The following is a 23156-nucleotide window of genomic DNA, read 5'->3' as shown; positions in this document are numbered from 1 at the left end:
CGAAGAAAGCAGCACACTACATTGGCGACGAGCGGACGGGGCCCAACCCTCGCCCGTGCACCTGTGCCTGTACGGAGCGACCCGCTCCCTTCCGCGGTGCCTACCACGTGTTTGCCGACTGAGGTGCTCATCTGCCCTGGGCCTGCGTGCCTGTCCCTGCCTCCGTGACTGGGCCGTGGAGTTGTCCCTGGAGGTGCACGAGGGATGCGGCGCAGAAGTGAGTGTAGCCGGGCCACTGTTTGCGACTGGATGCCAATCCCCACGCATCTTGCGTGGACCGGCGCTGCACCCTACCAATGCTCACGCATTGCGCGTGAGACGCGGAATTCACCCTGCGAATGCTCACACATTGCGGGTGAGTTGTGGAATCGGCTGGGTGTGTGCCCTACAATGCCCTGGAGGAGACACAAGCAGCAACCCAGGTTGGAGAAGCCCCCAGACCAGCTCACGACACACCCACGCTACCAGAGGCCTGCAGAACTCGCGACGGAACAGAGGCAAGCCGCGCAGCCGCCACGTGGCGTTACAGAGGCCTGCAGAACTCGCGACGGAACTGAGGTGAGCCGCACAGCTACCACGTGGCGTCACCGAGCCGGCGCAACATGGGATCACAGTCGGCAAGGGCACACCCCATCTCTATAAAGACGGGGCAAGAAGAACACACAGACAACCTTATTCAGGCGCACTGTCACTATGGCGGACGAAGAGGCACCTGCGACCACCATCAACATCCCGTTTCAACACGCCGCGACAGGGGTGCTACCGCCGTTCAGTGAAGCGGAAGACCCATCCACAGCCTCCCCAAGGTGGAAGACATGGCTCGAAAGACTGGAAAATTAGTTTGTAGTCACGAGAGAGACAGACAAAGCAGTGAAAAGGTGGCTTTTGCTACACTATGCAGGGGATGAAATCTTCAGACTGTTCAAACACCTGCCTAATACGGGGCCAGCGGATGATTATGAAGCAGCGGTTGCTGCCCTGAACGGCCATTTTGACCCCCAACTGAATGTAGACTTCGAAGTTTTCAAGTTGGGCCAAGCACGCCATAGGGAAGGTGAGACGGTGGACCAATTCCATGCCCGCGTCAGGGAGCTAGCCAGCTCCACCGACGAAGACCAACCAAAAGCCATAAGGAGGCAGATCATTCAAGGATGTCGAGACAAGGCGCTGAGAGGATCAATTCTGCGCAAACCAGGGATCTCGCTGGAAGACATTTTAATCCTTGCCAGATCTCACGAACTCTCGAACGTCAGAGCCACCGCCATTGAACAAGCGCTACACAAACCACAGATCAAGACAGAAACCATCAAGGGGGAACGGGCAGATGCAGTACGGTCTCAACCACGTGGACCACCACAAAAAGAGTATCGGAGGGACCCATCCTGAGCACGGTGTGGTTATTGTGGGCATGAGCCCCACGCGGCCAAGGACTGCCCGGCCCAAGGAAAGACATGCGCAAATTGCGGAATCCCAAACGATTTCGCATCAGTTTGCCGCAGAAGAAACACGTCAAAGACGTTCAAGAAATCACGGACACCTACTAAAGCCGTTCGTCAACTGTCGTTGACCGACCCACCGCCAGCGAAGGCAGAGAGACACCTACCCACAGTGTACGACGACTCGGAGTCGGAGGATGAGGAGGCCTATATCATCTCGATCGCACGAGAGCTCAAGCAACGATGACGGCCACAGCCAACGTGCATTGTGCAGATGGCGGGAAATGAGGTTAAGGCCATAATTGATACTGGCGCCACTGTCAATGTGATGGGTCTGCAACAGTTCAACAAGCTACGCCCACGGCCCCCGGTAATGCCGTCCAAGACAAGGATATTCGCCTATGGAGCGGACACACCACTATCCCTCAAAGGAAAAATCACAATACCAATCCAGGCCGACGAGTCACAGGTAATGGCGACAGTTCACATAATCAACCGAGAGGCCGACACTCTGATAAGTAGTCATACAGCTGAAGATTTGAAACTAATAGCTTTTGCCAATCGCATCAGAGCACATCAAGTAGAGGAACTGTTGGGACGATTCCCCGAACTATTCAGAGGCCTGGGCTGCATAAAATGTGAACCCATCAAGCCATATATCGATAGATCGGTTGCTCCCACCGCCCTGCGTCACCGTCGGATACCTTTTCACCTACGGCCACTGGTGGAGAAGGAACTTGAAACACTGGACACCCTAGGCGTCATAGAAAAGGTCACGGGGCCCACCCCGTGGGTATCACCAATGGTCATCGTAGAGAAGCCTAAGCAACCAGGCAAAATCCGCCTGTGCATCGACATGCGGCTACCAAACGTCGCGATCCGGAGGGAGAGACATCTGACCCCCACCATGGATGACATCGTCGTTGATGTGAACGGGTCGCAGTGGTTTTCGAAAATAGACCTGAATGCCGGATACCATCAACTGCCACTAGCGGAGGAAAGCCGCTTCATTACCACCTTTAGTACCCATCTTGGACTCCGACGCTACAAACGGTTGAACTTCGGCATTTCATCAGCGGCGGAGGTGTTCCAGAACACCATCAGGGAACTACTTTTTGGACTGCCGGGAGTAATAAACGTCAGCGATTATATTTTAATACACTCCGCCACCACGTCAGAACATCACAAGCACCTTCGGGATGTCCTAAAGAGACTGAGCTCCCATGGAGCGACACTCCACAAAGAAAAATATCAGTTCTTTCAGCCCTCCATAGAATTCTTCGGTTATGTCTTTAACCAGGAGGGCATCCAGATTGACCCGAGGAATTCCAAGGCCATCAAGGACACTCTAGCGCCGAAATCCCTGACGGAAGTGAGAAGCTTCCTTGGCATGGCCACTTACTGTGGCTGGTTCATACCAGGCCTGGCCACCCGAAGCGAGCCGCTACGAGAGCTGACCAAGACAGATGCCACATGGCAGTGGGGCCCGAGAGAAGATGAAGCATTCCAGGGAATCAAGGATGCTCTCCTGGAGAAAGCCACTCTCTCCTACTTCGACCCCACGAAACGTACGGAGGGGATCGTGCTGTCCTGACCAAAGAACATGAACCCGGCCAGTGGACGGCATTAGCTTTTGCCAGCAAGGCTCTAACCCTGACTGAGACCAGGTATGCCCAGATCGAGAGGGAGGCTCTTGCCATTAAATGGGCCTGCAGCCATTTCCACTTGTACCTACAAGGCCATCCGTTTGTCATGGTCACTGACCACCAACCGCTGGTGTCCCTCTTCAAGGGAACTGCCCCACACCCACCACCTCGCATTGAACGATGGGTGATTCAACTACAATCGTACAAGATGGAAGTTACATACCGCCCAGGGGCCAAGAATCCCGCAGATTACCTGTCGCGCCATCCCTCACAACAGGAGCCTGAACCAATAGACGACGACTGTGAGGAATACGCTCAGTGGGTGGCCCTCAACTCATGCCCGCAAAGCATGACAATGGAAGACATAAAGGAAGCAGCTGCCGCCGACAACATCTACTTGAGGTCGCTTCAGGCAGTTCAAGAAGGCTCGTGGGCCGACTACCTACGCCCACCCACTTCCTGGTCCGCGGAAGACAAAGAGTCACTCACAAAAGTCTGGCGAATACGGCATTAGCTAAGCGCTACGGACGGCGGAGAGTTACTAAGAGGGTCATGGCTAGTAATACCCCAGAGCCTGAGACACCGGGCAGTACAACTCGCCCATGGAGGCCACCAAGGCACGACAAAGATGAAGGCGCGCATGAGGGAGAAAGTATGGTTCCCGGAGCTGGAGAACATGGTGGAGGAATATGTGAGGAACTGCATGGCCTGCCAGCTGACGAGCGATCCTGAGAGACCCGCACCGGTGATCACGGAAGAAGCCTGCACGTCTCCCTGGACCAAGGTCAGCATAGATTTTGGAAGCTTCCCGGGGGAAGGACACACGCTAGTAGCCATCGATTCCTACTCTAAGTACCCGTTAGTGGAGAGGGTTGTCTCCACTGCATTCACACACGTAGGGCCGGCGCTGGAAAAGATATTCTCCATGTTCGGATACCCATCGGAGATAAGGAGTGACAACGGGCCGCCTTTCCAAGGGGCTGAATTTGCCACGTTCCTCACGACAAGGGGAATTCAACACCGTCGTATCACACCTCAGTGGACCCCAGGCAAACGGGGACGTTGAGAGATTTATGCGGACTCTCAATAAAGTATTCCGGATAGCATTGGTGGAACAAGCCGACCCCAAACAAAGACTGCACGAGTTCTTGCAGGAGTATCGGGGCACTCCCCACTGCACCACACAACGGAGCCCATGGACCCTCATGTTCCAAGGACCATGGAGGGACCTCCTCCCCACTGCCCCGAGCTGGACACCACCACCGGCCCACAATGAAGAAGCACAGGCATGGAGACAACAAGGAAATCAGCGTGCCAGCAGGGGCAGGAGAGCTACTCCAAGAAATCTAAGCCAGGGGACCCGAGTGATCATCCGTAACAGACGCCCTGGGGGGAAGTTCCAAACCCGATATGAACCGGGTACCTGGACAGTAACATCGACAAAAGGCACCATGGTCACGGCCCAAAATGGAGAAGAGGAAGTATCACGTAATACCTCTTGGTTCAAGGCCCTCCAACCAGAGTCCAGACAACGCTCGGAAACAGCAGAAGGGGACAACCGGTCACACGTGACAGCAACTCCCGGGAAGAAGACAATGTTCCCCCAGAGAGCCAGGTGGAGGGGCCTGAATCCGCGTCGGTGTCCCAAACACCGACGGCTGCAATCAGAGACACTCCTCAAGGTACTGAAGGTGGCAGGGCCAACGCCCGGAGATACAATCTGCGGCCTAACCCACCACCGAGTCAGAAGTTGAAAGATTATGCCTGCCTGCTGAGACCCTGAAGCTGTCATCAAGGGACACATAAGTACCCAGGCACTTTTGTTTGTACTGTGTTATAAGACAAGACTGATTTAATCTGTTGGAAAAATTATATAGTTGGATAGGGATGTAATGATGGCAGAAGTCTAGCTGCCGCACGCACACACGCTCCCCCTACATCTGCAGGCCAGGCGTGGCCTGCGGCGTTCAATAAAAGGAGGACGGGCGCTCGTGCACGTCACTTCCGACCATGATACCAGTGTCGGTCTGAGTGCTGTTGCTGCTGCACGATCCGCCCCCGAGCAAGAGTGCGAGCCCCACCTAAGCCAAAGGTGGCCCAGAAAGCAGCACACTACATAGCCTTTTTGCTAGTTCCCTATTGGTCATAGAATAGACTGGTGATACTTCTTGATCCTGTCTGTAATTTTAGCGACCAAATGGGATGCACTGAAGGATCTTTTCCTCCCTCCCACAGAGCTTGAACTTTTTATCCTGACCTTGAAGGCCCTCTATACCTACACGGTCTCCGTCTTTCTTGAAATCAGGGTGAGAAATCGCCCACTGGGACTGTGCATCAACTCTCCACCTATTTGAACTAGGGTAAGTATGCCTTTGCATCCACTACTGGTCCCTCCACTTTGAACGGTGGAGCCAGATCGTTTTTGAGTTCATTAGAGCGTCTTGATCTGATTTTGATCTATCGTTAGTGATTATATCTTTCCTCCTCACTGTAGGTTGTTGCTCTTTGACCATTGTGTCCCCGCAGACTGTTTTTCTTGTCGATCCAGTGTGTCCGAAAGTTTCTGTGACCTGGCCCACCATTATTAGGTGAGTTGTAATCACGCCCCGTTTCTGGTCTTTAGTAGCACAGTCTTTTTCTTGTACCAGAGACGTTAATACATCCTTCACTTGATCTTTGGATACTGGATCTATGAATTCTCTAGGAGTATATACGAAGGGCTCATACTGTATTGAATCTATGAATTTTCTAGGAGCTTTTTTGAAGGGTTCTTACGATAAGTTTGGTTCATGATCTTAAAACTCTGCCCTGTATTGATGTTTTTTGTGTCTTTTATCTTATATTTGTGATGTAGTCCATTGTGGCTTCCTCTTTTCTTTCAAACTGTTCGAAATCTTGCAGTGGTAAGCTCTCCTGATAAATACCAGCAGTTTGTGTTAGTGTTTAATACTATTGTGGTTTGTTCTGTAAAGTAATACATATATTAGAACTATGAATTCACTATGTAAAGATTCAAAAGAAAAAATTACTTACATGTTGCAGGTCTTTGCTGTTGTTTTTCCCCCCTGCCTTCTACTGTGTGTCCTGATGAAGGTGTTGCCTACGATATGGCCCAGCACCGAAAAGCGCGTCGGCACTTCGAGTTGGTCCTGCTATCTGTTGTTCTAGTCTCCACCTGCGTGTTGAGACTATTTTGGACCGGATACCTTGTTCATTCTGGCAACTTAAGTGCAACATGTATTGAATGTCTGGAGATTGCATGTGTTTTGTATGAGGTGAATGGTGCGATTGAAGAGTGGTGTGGGAGAAGTAAATGAATGAATGACATTTTTATGTATATTGGTATAATCTTGTATTGTCAAATTAGCAAAAAGACTCGGAACTGGTCTTTCTATACTTACGTTTTATAAAAAATGAAATAAAAAATATGTTTTGAATACAGCCTTTTGACCATGAAACTTTGTTTTTGAGCTGGCCTTGGTGAGCTTACCACTGAGTGCTCTATGTGGGGACTCTAGTTGAGCCCATTTCTTTATCAGAGGGGGCGGATTGTTTTTGTTGTATTGAATTGCCCTGGAAAAGATGGCTCCATGAGTTCAATGTTCATTGATGACGTCTGTGTGGGCCTGCAGGTCATAAGTGCAAATCTTGGCTACAGCTTTTAGAAACAGAGTGCAGAGCCACTTTAGGTCGTAAGCAAAGTGGGCGATTGCCCCACGTCCACCTTCCATGGATCTCATGATAAAGCCATCTCTGCCTTTTTTCACCCTTCTTTCTACTCAATATGTCTTTCCCAACTCTATACAACACACATTAAAGCAGGCCATTTTATCTACCACCCTTTACCTCTCATTATCTGCCTCTCATATTTTTTTGTTTAAAGTCTCTCTTCTTACTTGGCATCAGTTCTTCAATCTCACCCCTCATTGCTTTTCTCTGCTTGGTTTTCTATCTCTATGTACCCACCACCTATCTCGAGTTCATATCTCCCTGTCTGACCTCCATGTCTCTCAACAGTGACTCTCTAAAATACATCTCTCTTCCCTACTCTTCCCGGTAGAACCGAGGCACAAGAAAGCAGTGAAAGAAACGTGCAAAACACGAAAGGGGGGCAGGGTAAAATCACCCTGACCCCCTAGTCCTGCTCAGGGGGTCCCACAAGGACCCCCAAGGCCCACACATTTAAAAAAAAAAATGTTTTTAATCGCGGGGTCTGAAGTACCGTACTGTACTCTGTACTGTGTTGTAATGTAACATGTCTTGTGCATCCTACCTGTGCTTTCCCCCTGCTGTCCTGCTTGGCCCTTGATGATGTCATTAGAATGTTGGGTGGGTTGATCAGTAAGCAGTTGTCAATTGGCTTGAAGGGCTGAGCAGTGGAACTGCTCCTGGTGGGGTCTCTTGACTATCTCTGCACTATCTCAAGGATTTGAAGATGAAATAAAGTTATGATCCTAAATATACCTACAGACTATGGAACTTTCTTTATTGTAACATACTGTGTATATATATATATATATATATATATATATATATATATATATATATATATATATATATATATATATATATATATATATATATATATCTATACTACTATTATAAAGAGAGAACTCTCACCTTTGAGCCAGGTAAACTCGGGAACCACAGTGCCAATCTACACACCCGATACACCGTTGAAATCGGCAGGGTGTGTAGATGGTCATAGGCGTTGAAAATTAAAAAAAAAAAACATTATATAAAAAGTTAATAAAAAAAAAAAAGTAGTTCCCCAAAGTAGTGCCGGCCGCGACGTGCGTCCTCACGTCAGGAGCAGGGGAGGAGCGGCGGACATGGCGCGCGGGGGAGGAGCGGTAAAGTGCAAGGCGCTTGAGATAATTAGACTGAGACATTTTGCCACGATCTTGCCTCGCTAATGCGTCCTTCCATCCAGCTAATAGTGCAGAATGGGCAGTGCTCCTACTCCGTAGGGTGAAAATGAAATCCATTCACCTCGAGTTCCATGAAAATCTGCCAGTTATGTGCAATGTGCCCACTAGATGGCAGTAAACGACTGGTTAAATGTGCCAGTACGAAACAAGCTACAAGAGAAGAATGTTTTTCGTGCTACATCAGTCACGTGAACTGAAACCAATTAATGACAGTGATTCCATGCATCTGCTTAAAGGCACATTAAGCAAGACCATTTTTTCTGAAACTTGCCAGCGCTATAACTCATAGCAAGAAGTCCATTTACCGGTGCATTTGAAGGATTACAGCGAGATGGGAATGCCTGTTAGAACCTCAGTTTAAAGTGGGCCGTTATTTGGAATGCAATATTCCGCCAGGTAAGTACGTTACTGTTTGGTGCGGTATTTAACAGGTGTGGAATTACCGTCAAATTCTAAGTTCAGCACCTCGCAATGTGGGATAACATGAGAATGAGGCACAGCAGTGACATGTTGGCATTCTATCCCTTCATATGGGTTTAACACAATGACATCTAAACATGGAGGAGTACACAAAGAAAGTGTAATCTATACTACTATTATAAAGAGAGAACTCTCACCTTTGAGCCAGGTAAACTCGGGAACCACAGCGCCAATCTACACACCCGATACACCGTTGAAATTGGCAGGGTGTGTAGATGGTCATAGGCGTTAAAAATAAAAAAAAATAAAACCTTATATAAAAAGTTAATTAAAAAAAAAAAATAGTTCCCCAAAGTAGTGCCGGCCGCGACGTGCGTCGTCACATCAGGAGCAGGGGAGGAGCAGCGTCCCAGGAGCGGCGGACATGGCGCGCGGGGGAGGAGCAGTAACGTGAGGCCAGCGGCGGAGCAGAGAGGCGGACATGGCGCGGGGGAGGAGCGGCGGCGGACAGGTGGTGAGTACCAGAGTGGCGGAGCTGGACCGGCGGTGAGGAGCAGAGGCTGAGGTAAGGAGCCGGGGTCGGGGCAGGCGGGGGACGGGGCGGGCGGAGGCACGGGCTGCTGAGCACTGACACAGGGCAGGCGGGGGTAGGGGAAGCCAGCATTTCAGGCTTGCGTGCACTCCCGCCCCGGCCCCCGCCCGCCACGACATTGTTCGGGACACAGACAATGTCGTGGCGGGCGGGGGCCGGGGCGGGAGAGCACGCAAGCCTGAAATGCTGCCCACAGCCCTCTTCTGCCCCGGGCAACGCCGGGGCGGGCTGCTAGTATATATATATATATATATATATATATATATATATATATATATATATATATATATATATATATATATATATATATATATTACCTACTGGCGGTCGCCAGTAGGTCAAGTCAAGTCAAGTCAAGAGATTTATATAGCGCGCTACATCGCTACATACCCAGAGGGTCTCAAGGCGCTTGAAGAAGGGTGGGGAATTACTTGTCGAATATCCACGTTTTAAATTGCTTTCTGAATGCTAGGTGGTTCTGAGTAAGGCGAAGGTGAGTGGGAAGTGAGTTCCATGTTTTAGCTGCCAGGTAGGAGAAGGATCTACCTCCCATGGTGGTTTTGTTGATGCGAGGTACAGTGGCAAGGGCTTGGTTGGAGGATCGTAGCTGGCAGGAGGGGGTGTAGAAGGACAGTCGTGTGTTGAGGCATTCGGGTCCAAGTTCGTAAAGTGCTTTGTGTGCGTGGGTTAGGAGACGGAAAGTAATCCTCTTATTGACGGGGAGCCAGTGGAGGTTTTTCAGGTGACCAGAGATGGGTTCTTTACGCGGGATGTCTAATATGAGCCTGGCTGAAGCGTTCTGGATGCGTTGGAGTTTTTTCTGGAGTTTAGCGGTGGTACCGGCGTATAGGGTGTTTCCGTAGTCCAGGCGGCTCGTGACCAGTGCGTGGGTGACCGTTTTTCTAGTTTCGGTGGGGATCCAGCGAAATGTTTTTTTGAGCATGCGAAGAATGTTGAAGCAAGATGAAGAAACGGCATTGACTTGTCTGTTCATCGAGAGTGAGGAATCCAGGAGGACGCCCAGGTTCCGTGCGTGGTCCGTCAGGATGGGTGCTTTTCCAAGGGCCTCTGGCCACCAAGAGTCATCCCAGGCGGAGGGGGAGGTGCCTAGGATGAGGACTTCTGTTTTGTCTGAGTTCAGTTTCAGACGGTTGTGCTTCATCCATTCGGCTACTACTTTCATTCCTTCATGCAGGTTCGTTTTGGCAGTGTTAGGGTCTCTGGTGAGTGATAGGATCAGTTGAGTGTCATCGGCGTAGGAGATGATGTTGAGGTTGTGTTGGCGTGCGATGACCGCGAGGGGGCTCATGTATACGTTGAAGAGGGTGGGGCTGAGTGAAGATCCTTGTGGTACGCCGCAGATGACTTCAGTGGCTTCTGACTTGAATGGTGGAAGGCGGACTCTCTGAGTTCTTCCGGTGAGGAACGAGGTGATCCATTCCAGTGCTTTTCCTTGGATTCCGACGTTTCTGAGGCGCTGTAAAAGGGTGCTATGACAGACTGTGTCGAAGGCTGCGGAGAGGTTGAGGAGGATGAGGGCGACTGTGTCTCCATTGTCTAGTAGAGTTCGAATGTCGTCTGTTGCTGCGATGAGGGCGGTCTCAGTGCTGTGTTTGGCTCGGAAGCCGGACTGTGAGGAGTCGAGGGATTTGTTGGTTTCGAGGAAGGCGGCGAGCTGGTTGTTGACCGCTTTCTCGATGACTTTGGCCGGGAATGGAAGGAGCGAGATAGGGCGGTAGTTTTTGAGTTTGGTGGGGTCAGCTGTGGGTTTCTTCAGAAGGGCGCTGAGTTCGGCATGTTTCCAACTTTCCGGGAAGGTTGCGGAGTTGAGGGAGCAGTTGATGACGTCTCGGAGGTGCGGTGCTATAATGGAGTCTGCTTTGTTAAAGATGTGGTGAGGGCATGGGTCTGTGGGGGATCCTGAGTGGATAGAGTTCATCAGACGGATGGTGTCCTCAGTGGAGATTGGGTTCCAGTCATTGATGATGTTCAAGGGGGGTGGGGGTCCTGCAGAGGGTTGGGTGGGTTGGTCTTCGGGTCGGTTGTCGAAGCTGTTGTGGATGTCTGCAATTTTGTTGTGGAAGAATGAGGCTAGGGAGTCGCAGAGGGCTTGAGAGGGGGTGATGTCGTTGGAGTTGGCTGAGGGGTTGGTAAATTCCTTGACGATGTTGAATAATTCCTTGCTGTTGTGGGCGTTGCTATCTAGTCGTTCCTTGAAAGCGGCTTTCTTGGCATTCCGGATCAGTTGGTGGTGTATGCGGGTGGCGTTTTTGAAGGCGTCTTTGGTGCTGGTGTTTGGGTCTTTTTTCCAGGCCTTCTCAAGGGAGCAACAGAGTTTCTTGGATTTCTTAAGATCATCGTTGAACCAGGAGGCCTTCTTGCTGCCTAGTTTGATTTGTCGTTTTTTCAGTGGTGCTAGGATGTCGGTGCTGTTGGATAACCATTGGGTGAGGTTAGTGGCTGCTTGGTCGGGGTTTGAGGAGTGGGCGGGGGGTTTTGAAGAAGCGATGAGGAGATCTGGTCGATGGTGATTTTGTTCCAGTTTCTTCGCAGAGTGGGTTGGGGATGGTTGTTGGATGTGGACTTGTTGTAGGTAAAGTGAACACAGCTGTGGTCAGTCCAAAGGAGATCTGTGGTGTGGCTGAAGGAGACATGTTTGCTGGAGGTGAATAGTTGGGACCTAGTTTCCATGGGAAATCCACAACATTCTATCTGGAATAACTTTGGCGCTGGTGGACAAATCATCGTGAAATTCTCAAAGAAAATGGCCTGGTCCGCACCACTCCTTCCCTGAAAGTTTGGGGGTGATTCATCAAGTGGGGCCGAGAATAAAGGGGGGTCCAAAAACATGTTTTTCCCGTGCAGTTTTCCATAGGACCTTTAGCCAGGGCAGCAGCCCGAACAGCTAAACGGAATTACACCAAATTTGGCAAAAAGGTAGAGTTCGGTTCGCAGATTGTGCTTTTTGTTAAATGGTGTAAATCGGTTCAGTAGTTCCTGAGAAAATCAAAAGTAAAATCATAGTGATATCTAGAGACAAATTACTGTACTCTGTACTGTACTCTGTACCTTCCCGAGTACGAGCTGCATGGTCATTGGCTGTCAACTGTCTGTCAACACTCCAAACCAGGAAGTGTTGCAGCCATCTTGTGCCTCGGTAGAACCGAGGCACAAGAAAGCAGTGAAACAAACGTGCAAAACACGAAAAGGGGGCTGGGCAGAAACACCCTGACCCCCTAAGCCTGCTCAGGGGGTCCCACAAGGACCCCTAAGGCCAAAAAAATGTATATATTTTTTTTAATTGCGGGGTACGAAGTACCGTACTCTGTACTGTACTCTGTACCTTCCCGAGCGCATACTGGAGGTTCCAGGTGGGCTAGTTGACCCCCAGGGACCTCCAGTATGCAAGGGGAATTAGTTCCCCCTATGCAAACACGCCAGGGGGCTGCGTTGCAGAAAGGTGTAAAAAGGGGCATGGCCTCATTACACCTCTCTGCAATGCAGCCCCCTGGTGCATACTGGAGGTTCCTGGTGGGCTAGCTGGCCCCCAGGGACTCCCAGTATGCAAGGGGAATTAGTTCCTCCTAGCAAACGTGCCAGGGGGCTGCGTTGCAGATCGGTGTAATGAGGCCATGCACCTTTTTACACCTCTCTTCAAGGCAGCCCCCTGGGGAATACTGGAGGTTCCTGATGGGCTAGTTGGCCCCCAGGGACCCCGGTATGCAAGGGGACTTAATCCCCCAACTTAGAACACGCTACAGGGTGCGTTTGCACAGTGGTGAAGGTAGGGGCCGGGGCTTGAGGTGATGTGAGTGCAAACATGCCCTGTGGCGCATTTTAAGTTGGGGAATTAATTCCTCTTCAATCCAGAGGTCCCCTAGGGGGCAACTAGTCCAACAGGTATCTCCAGTAAGCTCCACAGAGCTGTGTTGCAGAATGTTGTAAAAAGGGGGTGTGCCCTCTGAACACCTCTCTGCAACACAGCTGCCTGGCGCATACTGGAGGTATCTGGTGGGCTAGTTGGCTCACAGGTGACATCAGGATTGAAGAGGAATTAATTCCCCAATCTAAAACGCACCACAGGGCGTGTTTGCACACATGTTACCTCAGGCCCCGCCCCCTTCCTTCACTATTGAGCAAAATATTCCTGTAAAAATAGGCCGAACTACGAATTCCGATTTACTCACCTGTTATCACAAGAAACGACAGTGTTGCCTCTTTGAGCGCACTACTGATCCTGAAAAGTAATTCTAATCATAGTTACAGTAACTTGAGTTTCCTTCCATAGGCTAACATTGACTGGTTTTACTTGGAAATTTTTCTAAGGGTGGAGTTTTGGAAATGTAATAAATTCCTCAAATCAGCTGAACTACGAATTCCGATTTACTCTCCTGTTATCAGGAGAGACCTCAGCGCTGCATATTTCAACCCACTACCGATCCTGAAAAGTAATTCTAATCGCAGTTACAGTAACTTGAATTTCCTTTCTAGGCTAACATTGACTGGTTTCATGTGGAAATTTTTTAAGCGTGGATTGTTGGAACTTTAAAAAATTCCTTAAAAATCAGCCGAACTAAGAATTCCGATTTACTCACCTGTTATCTGGACAGACCTCAGTGCTGCATCTTTCAGCCCAGTACTGATCCTGAAAAGTAATTCTAACCATAATAACAGTAACTTGAATTTCCTTCCATAAGCTAACATTGACTGGTTTCACTTGGAAAATCTTCTAAGTGTGGAGTTTTGGAACTTTAAAAAATTCTTCAAAAATCAGCCGAATCACGAATTCCAATTTACTCACCTGTTATCAGGACAGACCTCAGTGCTGCATCTTTCAGCCCATATTAAAAAAAAATAATATTATTTTTGAATTTAGTTTTGTTATTATTTTACATTAAGAATATGAAATATAACGTAAAAAATTTGCAGCCTGATTCATCAAGCTGATTTGCGCTCGCAAAGGGCCAGATTCTGAGAATCTGGCCCTTTGTGAGTGCGATTTTTGCATTTGGGATTCATCATCCCAAATGCAAAAATCGGTAATAGCGATTTCGCTATTTTGCGATGATTTACATTTAAGGAATCTCTATTTGAGATTCCTTAAATGCAATACATCATCCATTTTGAAATAGCGAATTCGCAATTTCGGGCCACTATTTACCGCGAGGTCAAACCTCGTGGTAAATAGCGAAAACTTCGAAAAATGCTTTTAAAAGCATTTTTCTAAGTTGCATGTTGCACACACACATGTCCTTTGGACATGTGTGTGCGCAACACCTGTTTAAATTTGCATTTAAGGGGTGCTAAAGGGTGTCCTTTGGACACCCCTGGCACCCTTTAAATCGCTATCTTATTTGCGATTAGCAAATTGCTTATCGCAAATAAGAAATACTCCCCATTCATTCCTATGGGCCTTTTGGCCCATAGGAATGAATGGGGAGTTATTCCTTATTTGCGGTTAGCAATTTGCTAATCGCAAATAAGGAATATGTAGGAATCGCATATTTTTTTGCGATTCCTACATGAATCCCGTTTTGCGAGCCTGTAATAGCGATTCCTTATGAATCGCTATTATAGACTCGCAAAACGGGTCGTTGATGAATCAGGCTGAAAATAAATAAAAATATTTATAATAAAAATGTAGTAAATCAGTATCAAAACAAATAAATATAACAATTAATACATTTAAAAATTGTCATTTACAAAACCTTCGAAATTCACTGAAAAAACCAAAGGCTTCAGTCCTGATATAGTTAGGAATTAGCATTTAAAAAACCTTTGAAATTCACTGAAAAAAACCATAGGTTTCAGGCCTGATATAGTTAGGAATTAGCATTTAAAAAACCTTTAAAATTCACTGAAAAAAACATAGGTTTCAGGCCTGATATAGTTAGGAATTAGCATTTAAAAAACCCTAGAAATTCACTGAAAAAACTGTAGGTTTTAGGGGTGTTATAGTTAGCTGGACATTTCACTCGTACAAAACCATTGAAATTCCTCCGATATAGTTACTTGTACTAACTATATCTCGCGCGCCCGCAATCCACTGCTGATGATGTCACATATTACATCATTCATGACATGGTCAGTGACATCACTGATATTTCAAATGTCATCACTTCTTACTAACCCCCAATCATCCTTTCATTGCTCCCACCCCCAAATTCAACATAGCCATAAACTTAAACGTATTGCACAAGTACATAGAAGCTGTTACCAATAGATCTAGAAAATGAATATTCTAAAACTTATCCAAACGTTCCATTGCCTAAAGTGCAGCACTTACCTGTCAATAAGTGTCCTCTCCAGGGCAGGGAAGGAGGATCTATGCGTGGCGATGCTGGATATTTGTGTTAATGAGCTGCAGGACATGTGGGCAGGTTTGATGCAGTAGAACGGATACTCATCCATGTTCTCCATCATATTGCACACTTCCTCTTCAGTGTCCAGGTCATACCCGCACATGGCTTCGATCACATGTGTTGCATTGGTATATTTCACCTTATGAGCCATATAATTATAACCCGCATTGCGCCCCCTCCACAGAGCTGCCACTGCTTCACTAGGGTGGATCAAAAACAAGGACACTTTCACTTTTCCTTCCCAGAAAAATGTAAACTGCACATGATATGTTCCATTGTGGAAGTCTACAATCTTCCCAGAGACTCCTGCCCCGAGATCTGGTGAGTAAATTCTCGCTCGTAGGAAGTCGCCTCCATATTTCTTCTTTTTGCCCAAATAATCGAAGACGTCAAGCTGAAGAGTCACATTGTCCCCAATGCAGTATCTGTCTCTGGGGTTTATGAAGGACACCTTGCTCTTTGAGGCACATGTTGTGTTATCCAGGTGGGTGAAGCTTACATTGGGTACCAGTTTATCTATTTCTCTCATGATACTTTCTACTTGTAGTACAGTATCTTTTGATTGAGCTTTCCACTGGGGCCCATCTACAGCCCTCCTGGGGACCTTTGGAAAGTTCATCAATGTGAACTTTGTTTTGTTTTGTAGGTCATCTTCCAAGTTCTCGGAGAGGGGTTTTGAGACTGAAATCCTTTGACAAAAATGACTTATAGTGGGAAACTGCCAAAAAAATAAACAAACACGTCAATTCAATGATCTTTACTAAAAGGTCAGAGACAATCATAAAAGCTTACATACAAAAACATAATAAACACAGAAAAATATAGAAATTGATCATTCATATATTTCTGGTAAAATACAGCTGATTCAGGTAAACCCCCCACTCTGTAATACACATCTGTGTTTGATAACATTTGTCGAAAACTTAGAGCTACTCTGCATGGACTGTGGGGCCTATTTATGAGAATGGCGTGCAGCAAGTCACAGGTAAAGGGCAGGAATGTGCTGCATTCAAGGCAATATGGCACATTCATGTCTTTTCCCATGCACTGGCTCCCTTTTGGTAGCCTAGCATCAATGCATGCACCCTTGCACCATTGTGCAAGGTTACCTACATTACATGCAGGATTGTTTTTGTACAGGAAGGAGCACCTTCCTGCACAAAATCAACTCTGAGAAAGATGTGCTGCAGCAGAATGCGGCACACATAGAAAGAGGAAGGAACAAGGAGAAATAAAGATGTTTCTCCTCGTTACGCCTCTCCTGGGACAGCGTATCTTTGTGGCGCATTCCTAGGTCTACCAGTTCTGTTAAATCTGGGGATGAGTCAAAAACCATGGTCTTTTTGTGGGAGCACCCACGCAACCCATGAAATGCCTTCCTAGGGCGCTGTAATGCAATGCAGGGATTTGTGCTGGGTTGTGTGGCGCATAAATAACATGTACAGTTTGCGTCACTCTTGCACCATGTTGCGTGCTGTGAGAGTGATGCAAACTAGCTCATAAATAGGCCCCTGAATATGTAGTTCCTTAAAAGAGGCAGCAGAAAATATCTAAAAACACCATAATATTTTCAAAAAAACATAACTTACAAGATTGTTTGGACAGAAGCACTATGACAGGGACATACACGTTCATTCAAATTTCCCAAGGGAAAACATAAGAGAAAGCTAATTGGACCAGCTCTAAACCCCAATAGAAGTGCCCGCCTCCAGCTACTCATACTAAGTTGAAGTAAGGCTCCTTGTCAGCATCAGACTTTAATATTGCATATTGTTGAATCAATGGTTCTCTAAATTCATCACTTTCCCTTAGTAAGCCTCAATTATCCAAAAACACAAATTTAATATCCATCTTATCATTTTGCATATAGTTAGTTAAAGCCGGCTAAGATGGCTGCAACTTGAATGAGCTGCGCTAGCCACCGAGTGCAAGCCCGTTAAATCTGCCATTATTCAAAATTTCCGAGTGCTCCCCTAGAGAGAGGATTAGTGGTCCGGGATCTCGCAGCAACCCTTTAGGCGAGCTGCGGACCGGCTGGAGGGCAGCAGACTGACCGTATAATCAATGGTTGCAGAACCTGGTGTGGATAATGCGGCCCCCGGGGAAAGCAGGTCGGCAGACCAGTCATTTCCCCGGGGAGTTCGCGCGAGGCTTAGGACAGGCAGGAAGTAGTTAGGGGTTAGGTCAGGGGTGGGAGAGGTTAGGAGGCTATTTAGGGGGACAGGAGGGGAACGACTTCCTTTTCCTGTCCCCGGTGCCTCAGGGAGAAGTCAGTTTTTGGAGTGTAGGCGGAGTGTGATTTAGGTAGGCGGAGTGCTATTTACTGTATTGGACGTCGCAACTGGTGCCCCAGTGCGACGATTAGGTCAGTTTACTGTGTCCACAGTTAGGCGGGGTGCTATTTAGTTTTAAATTCGACGTGTCGCCACTGGTGCTCCGGTGCGGCGAGCGCAGGTGCCAAACCTCACGCATCTCGCGGACGGACCGAGCGCGGGTGCCAAACCTCACGCATCTCGCAGACGGAACAAGCGCTCATTTTCTATAATGGCAACGCCTGATGCAGAGGCAGTGCGGGCTGCGCTACTAGTGCTTGGCCGGGCTGGGAGGGCGGATCTCCTCCAGCCCGGTGTCCTGGACCAGGCGTGGGTCGGTATGACACGCCCGCCTAGGTCAGCGTCTGCGGGGGTGGCTGCTGTTGCCGCAGCATGTATGGATGAGCCCTCTGGGGCTCGTGAAGGAGTGCTCAAGAAGGGGAAGGGTAAGAAGCAGCAGGAGGCCCCCAAGAAAAGGGGGAGGCGACTGAGCCTCCCTGCCAAGGTTGAGTCCGGGGACGCGGTCCTGGAGGAGGAGGGAGGGGCCGGAGGGGAAGGGCTCATGGGCCCCAAGCGTGCCGTTGGGGAGCCCGGGCAGGGCCAGGCTTCGCTGGTGTCACAGGCCAGGGTGTCTAGGAGCTTGGGTCAGTTGGTAGGTATGACGAGAGCAGTGAGGGCAGTGGGGGGGAGGACCTGGATGATTGGGAGGTGGCGGCTGGAGAGGAGTTTGCTCTCACTCTGTCAGGGGGAGAGTCCGGGGGAGAGGAAGGGTTCACCATACTTGAGCAGCCTGTCGACCTTTCGGGGAGCCGGAAAGGGGTTGTGAGGCGCCAGGGTTCTAAGGGCAAGGGCCTTCTGAAGGCACAGCAGCAGGTGGGAGTAGGGCAGGCGGCGGGGAGTGCTACGGCACCCGTGCCCGGGAAGGGAGGCCTGGGGGAGTCGGGGCAGTCTTCCATGTTCAACAGGTGGGTGCACATGACCGAGGAGGAGAGGGCCCCGACCAGCGTCGCGTCATTGCAGAATACGAGAAGGAGTGGCAGCGCTTATGCGACGCCAGGGAGGCGAAGGTGGGTGGGGTGCCCAAGGGCGATGGGGCCAAGGCACCTGCGCGTGGTCGGGGGCCGGCTGGGGGTCGAGGAAAGGGGGCCCCAGGGGCTCAAGGTCAGTGGGTATGGGTGGAAGGTTCAGGGACTGCCTTGACGGATCAGAGACCTGGTGGCACCGGGGCCTCCCCGAGCGCATACGGCTCGGTGGGGGTGGGAACAAGCCAGCAGGGATAGCTGGCAGAGGCCGGGGTGGGCCGGCGGGGCGCAAACCGGACTCCAAACGCCGGGACGAAAAAGCAGGGGGGTCCACGGCGGCCTGCCCTCCAACGAGGGAGCGGGCACCGGTGATGTTGGAGTGCGAATTTATGCCTGGAGTGAAAGGGAAAGGAGCTAAGAGAGTTGTGACGGAAGTGGTGCCGCTGGATGTGCAGGATGAGTGGTTGGACTATGAGGATGAAGAGGATGATTTGGAAGAGGGTGAGTTGCATGAACCTGAAAGTGTGTGCAAGGCTAGGGTGGCAACGGCCAAGGTTGGTGCTTTCCTGGAGGCACGGGACGGCGCCAGTGGGGCCAGCAGAGGGAGTTCGAAGCCGGCGGACGCACGGCGGCAGGAGAGGGACGCTCCTACAACTTTGTCAGGTGAGGGCGCTTGGTGGGACGCCTGGATGGAAGGGGGGAAAGGGGGAAGGAAGAAGCCCTGCCGGTCGGTAGGGGTGGGGGATGGGTCTGTGCGGTCTGGGACCCCAGGTGGGGTGGTGCCTGTGACGGCGGATGGGGGGAAGCAGGTCGCGACGGCCAGCACGCAGACTGGCAAGGCGGAAGACATAGAGGGAAAGGAAGAAGGGGCTGAGAAGCTTCGGAAGAAGTTGCCATACATGGGGCTGGCGATGCCTCTGGGGTCACATTTGTCGGACAAAACGAGGGCAAGGATCTGGAGGCATGAATATGTTGATGTGTTTAAGCTCCTGCATAGGGAGATTCAGGCGAAGGAGGGGTCTAAAGAGGAGGAGTGGGAATTGACCAGGCGGCCGAGAGTGCCGGTAACGATGGAGAATTGGACGTCGGCCTTTTTGATTTACGCAAGTATTTATTGTGAGAAGTACGGGGATCGGGCGATTGCGTTGTTCAAGTATATGGATGTGATCAGGAAGGCGCAGCTTCATTTCGGGGGTTTTGCATGGTTGAGCTACGATGAGGAGTTCAGGGCCAGGGTCAGTGTTAATCCTGACAAACCGTGGGGGGGCGTAGACCAGGAACTCTGGATTCAGTGGATGTCTTCGACACAGGCCGCGGCGTCTACGCATACGGCCAGCGGTCTTCCGGTCACTTATCGGTCTTTTCAGCCGCGCCCCGCCCAGTCTGGGGCGGGTAGTCAGGGAGCTGTAGGTGGACAAGCCAACCAGGCTGTGTGGGACAGCAGGGCAACAGTACAAGACAGTCGCTTCCGGGGCCTGCTGGGGGTTCAATAAAGGTTTCTGCAACCGTCCCTCCTGTAAGTTTAAACATGAATGTTCGAAGTGTGGGGGGCGTCACCCAGTCACACAGTGCCTCACCCTGGCTACGCCATCAGAGCAGTGGAAATTTGCCAAGGGTAAGGGGCAGCCTGGGCCGAAGGGCCCATACTCCGGTTAAGGTGGAGGCTATGGGTCCATGGCTCTCCCGGTACCCTGATAAGGAGGCGGCGCTGCGTTTGTACAGGGATTTGTGGAAGGTTTTCAAAATGGATATCAGGGGCCTAGGGAGAGGCATTGAGCTGAGAACTTGCGGTCCGCCAAGGAATTGCCGGAGGTTGTGGCACGTAAGCTGGAGAAGGAGGTTTCGGAGGGCAGGATTGCAGGTCCTTTTACTGATTGGCCGATGTCGGATCTCATTGTCTCGCCCTTGGGGGTGGTGCCCAAGAAAGAGCCTGGGGAATTCAGATTGATTCATCACTTTTCTTGGCCGTAAGGTGGGTCTGTGAATGATTTTATCGCGGAGGAGAACTCCAGAGTGCTGTATGCGTCGGTGGATGATGCAATTGGTCTGGTGAGGTCCTGCGGGAGGGGGGCAGAGTTGGCCAAGTGTGACATCAAGTCGGCCTTTCGCCTTCTCCCCATTCATCCGGCGGATTTCCACTTGTTGGGCATGCAGTTTGACGGGGCCCTCTTTGTGGACATGGTGTTGCCGATGGGTTGTGCGATTTCCTGCGCGCTCTTCGAGACTTTCAGCTCCTTTTTGCAGTGGGCCTTTGTGGACCGCAGTGGGCACCGGCTGGTGTCCCACTATTTGGATGACTTTCTGTTCGTGGGCCGCTCTGGAGAATGTGGAACGGCTCTGCAGCAGTTTCAGTTGTTGGCACAGGATTTTGGGGTGCCGTTGGCACCGGAGAAGACGGAGGGGCCCAGTTGTTGCTTAACATTCCTTGGTATTGAGTTGGATTCGGTAACTTGGCAGGCGCGTTTACCAGTGAAGAAGGTGGCTGAGATGCAGGATGCCTTGAGAGGCGCGCTAGAGGTCCGGAAGATGGATTTGAGGTCTGTGCAGCGTTTGTTGGGGTTGTTGAACTTTGCCTGCAGAGTGGTGAGGGCTGGGAGGACGTTTTGTAGGTGGCTCGGCATGGCCATGTCGGGCGTTGCCCTCCCACACCACAGGGTCAGGGTCACGCTGGGGACCCGGTCGGACTTGCGAGTGTGGCTGGTGTTCCTGGAGGACTTCAATGGTGTGTCTTTGGATTTTGCGCGGGACAGGATGGTGTGGCAGGTACAACTCTACTCGGACGCGGCGGGAGCGGCAGGTTTCGGGATCTTCTGGCACGGTCGCTGGTGTGTGGAACAGTGGCCAGCTCACTGGCTGCGCCAGGGCAGGAGCATTGCGTTTTTGGAGTTTTTTCCCTTGTTAGTTGCACTGCTGGTGTGGGGCCCAGAATTCAAGAACAGGTCGGTGTTGTTTCATGTGGACAATATGACAGTGGTGTACTTGGTGAACAACCAAAAAGCGAGGGACCTGCGAGTGCTGCGCTTGCTGCGAAGTTTCATGCTGCTGTGTCTGCGTTTCAATGTGCTGTTTCGCGCGCAACATGTGCCTGGCGTGAGTAACGAAATTGCGGATGCGTTATCTCGTTCGCAGTGGCAGCGCTTCAGGAAGCTGGCGCCGGGAGCGGAAGCTTGCATGACCAAGGTGCCGGAGGGTATCTGGACATGGGGAGAGTGAGAGTGGTTGGTTTGGTTGAGAAGTCCTTGGCAGAATCCACAAGGCGGGCGTATAGATTGGCGTGGGCTGAGTTTGGGGACTTGGTGGGTTGGGGGAAGGATGCGGGGAGGTTGCACAGAGAGGTGTGTGAGCAAAGGGTGGTGCACATTGTGTTGGACTGCATGGATAGGGGATTGTCGCAGACGACGATTGCTGGCAAGTTGGCGGGAGTTTCTTTCTACAGTATGGTGTATTTGGGTTTTTACTCCGGCTAGATCGGATCTGCTGAGTCGAATGTTGAAGGGTTGGGGGCGGGTGCGGGCGGAAATGGGTGGGGGGAGTTGCCCCGTGATGCAGTCAAGTTTGACTTGCTGGAGAAGGTTTTGAAGGAGTTGCATTTCTGTTGTTACGACGGGGAGGAGGTGGTGTTGTTTTGCCTGTGCATGATCTGGATGTTTTTTGGAGCATTTCGTGTGTCAGAGTTGCTAGGGACCCGTGGGGCGCCGGGTCGGATGTTTGCAGATGTGCGTGTGGATGGGGTGCGATTGGGCATCTGGTTGGGGCATTCTAAGACGGACCAGGTGGGGCGGGGCAAGTGGGTATGGTTGTCGGAGAGTGGGTGTGCAAGCGTGTGCCCGGTGCGAGAGTGGCTGGGGTTTTGTGGCCAAGTGCGGAGTTCTGAGGGGAGATTTTTGTGCACGCGTCGCGGAAGCGCTTGACGTCATTCCAGTTGCTGGCTGTTCTGCAGATGGCTTTGAGGAGACTGGGCAGGGATCCGGCTTGCTTTGGCACGCATTAGTTTCGGATTGGGGCAGCCACTGTGGCGGCAGGCTTGGGTTGGTCGTGGGAGAAGATCCGAAGGATTGGTCGCTGGCGGTCGCGGTGCTGTGAGCACTATGTGCGCAAGTGAGGGCGCGGGGCGTGCTGCTTGGACGGCTGCGCTGCTTGTCGTTTTCCTTCTTATGCTTTGGTACTAATCTCTTTCTCTTCATAGGTTGTGTTCGTGGACCAGGGGCCAAGACGGTCACTTGGGTCGTTGGGCATTCTTTTGTGCACTGGGCTTCGAAATACGCTGACAGGCAGGTGTACGGCCGTAGCCTGGGCCTGAGGAGCAGCCATCACGAAGTACAATGGTTCAGTAAGAGTGGAATGCGCTGGGGTGAACTGTTGCCGTGGCTAACAAGGAAAGTGTCGCAGCTGGGCTGCCCGGATATGCTTATCATCCACCTGGGGGAAAATGACT

General features: G+C 50.5%; 1 protein-coding gene across 2 annotated transcripts in view; it reads right to left on the bottom strand.

The window, feature by feature from the left end:
• Positions 1-23156, bottom strand: part of LOC147710065 (NXPE family member 4-like) — a 249187-nt gene that overhangs the window by 29609 nt on the left and 196422 nt on the right. For both annotated transcript variants that reach the window (XM_086920719.1, XM_086920720.1), the window contains exon 3: positions 15312-16105. In XM_086920719.1, the coding sequence (XP_086776845.1) occupies positions 15312-16105 (794 nt within the window). The remainder of the gene's footprint in view (positions 1-15311; positions 16106-23156) is intronic.

The sequence above is a fragment of the Lissotriton vulgaris genome, chromosome 5 (genome assembly GCF_964263255.1).
Source record: "Lissotriton vulgaris chromosome 5, aLisVul1.2, whole genome shotgun sequence".
Classification (NCBI taxonomy): Eukaryota; Metazoa; Chordata; class Amphibia; order Caudata; family Salamandridae; genus Lissotriton; species Lissotriton vulgaris.
This window is presented reverse-complemented; position numbering and strand designations above follow the sequence as displayed.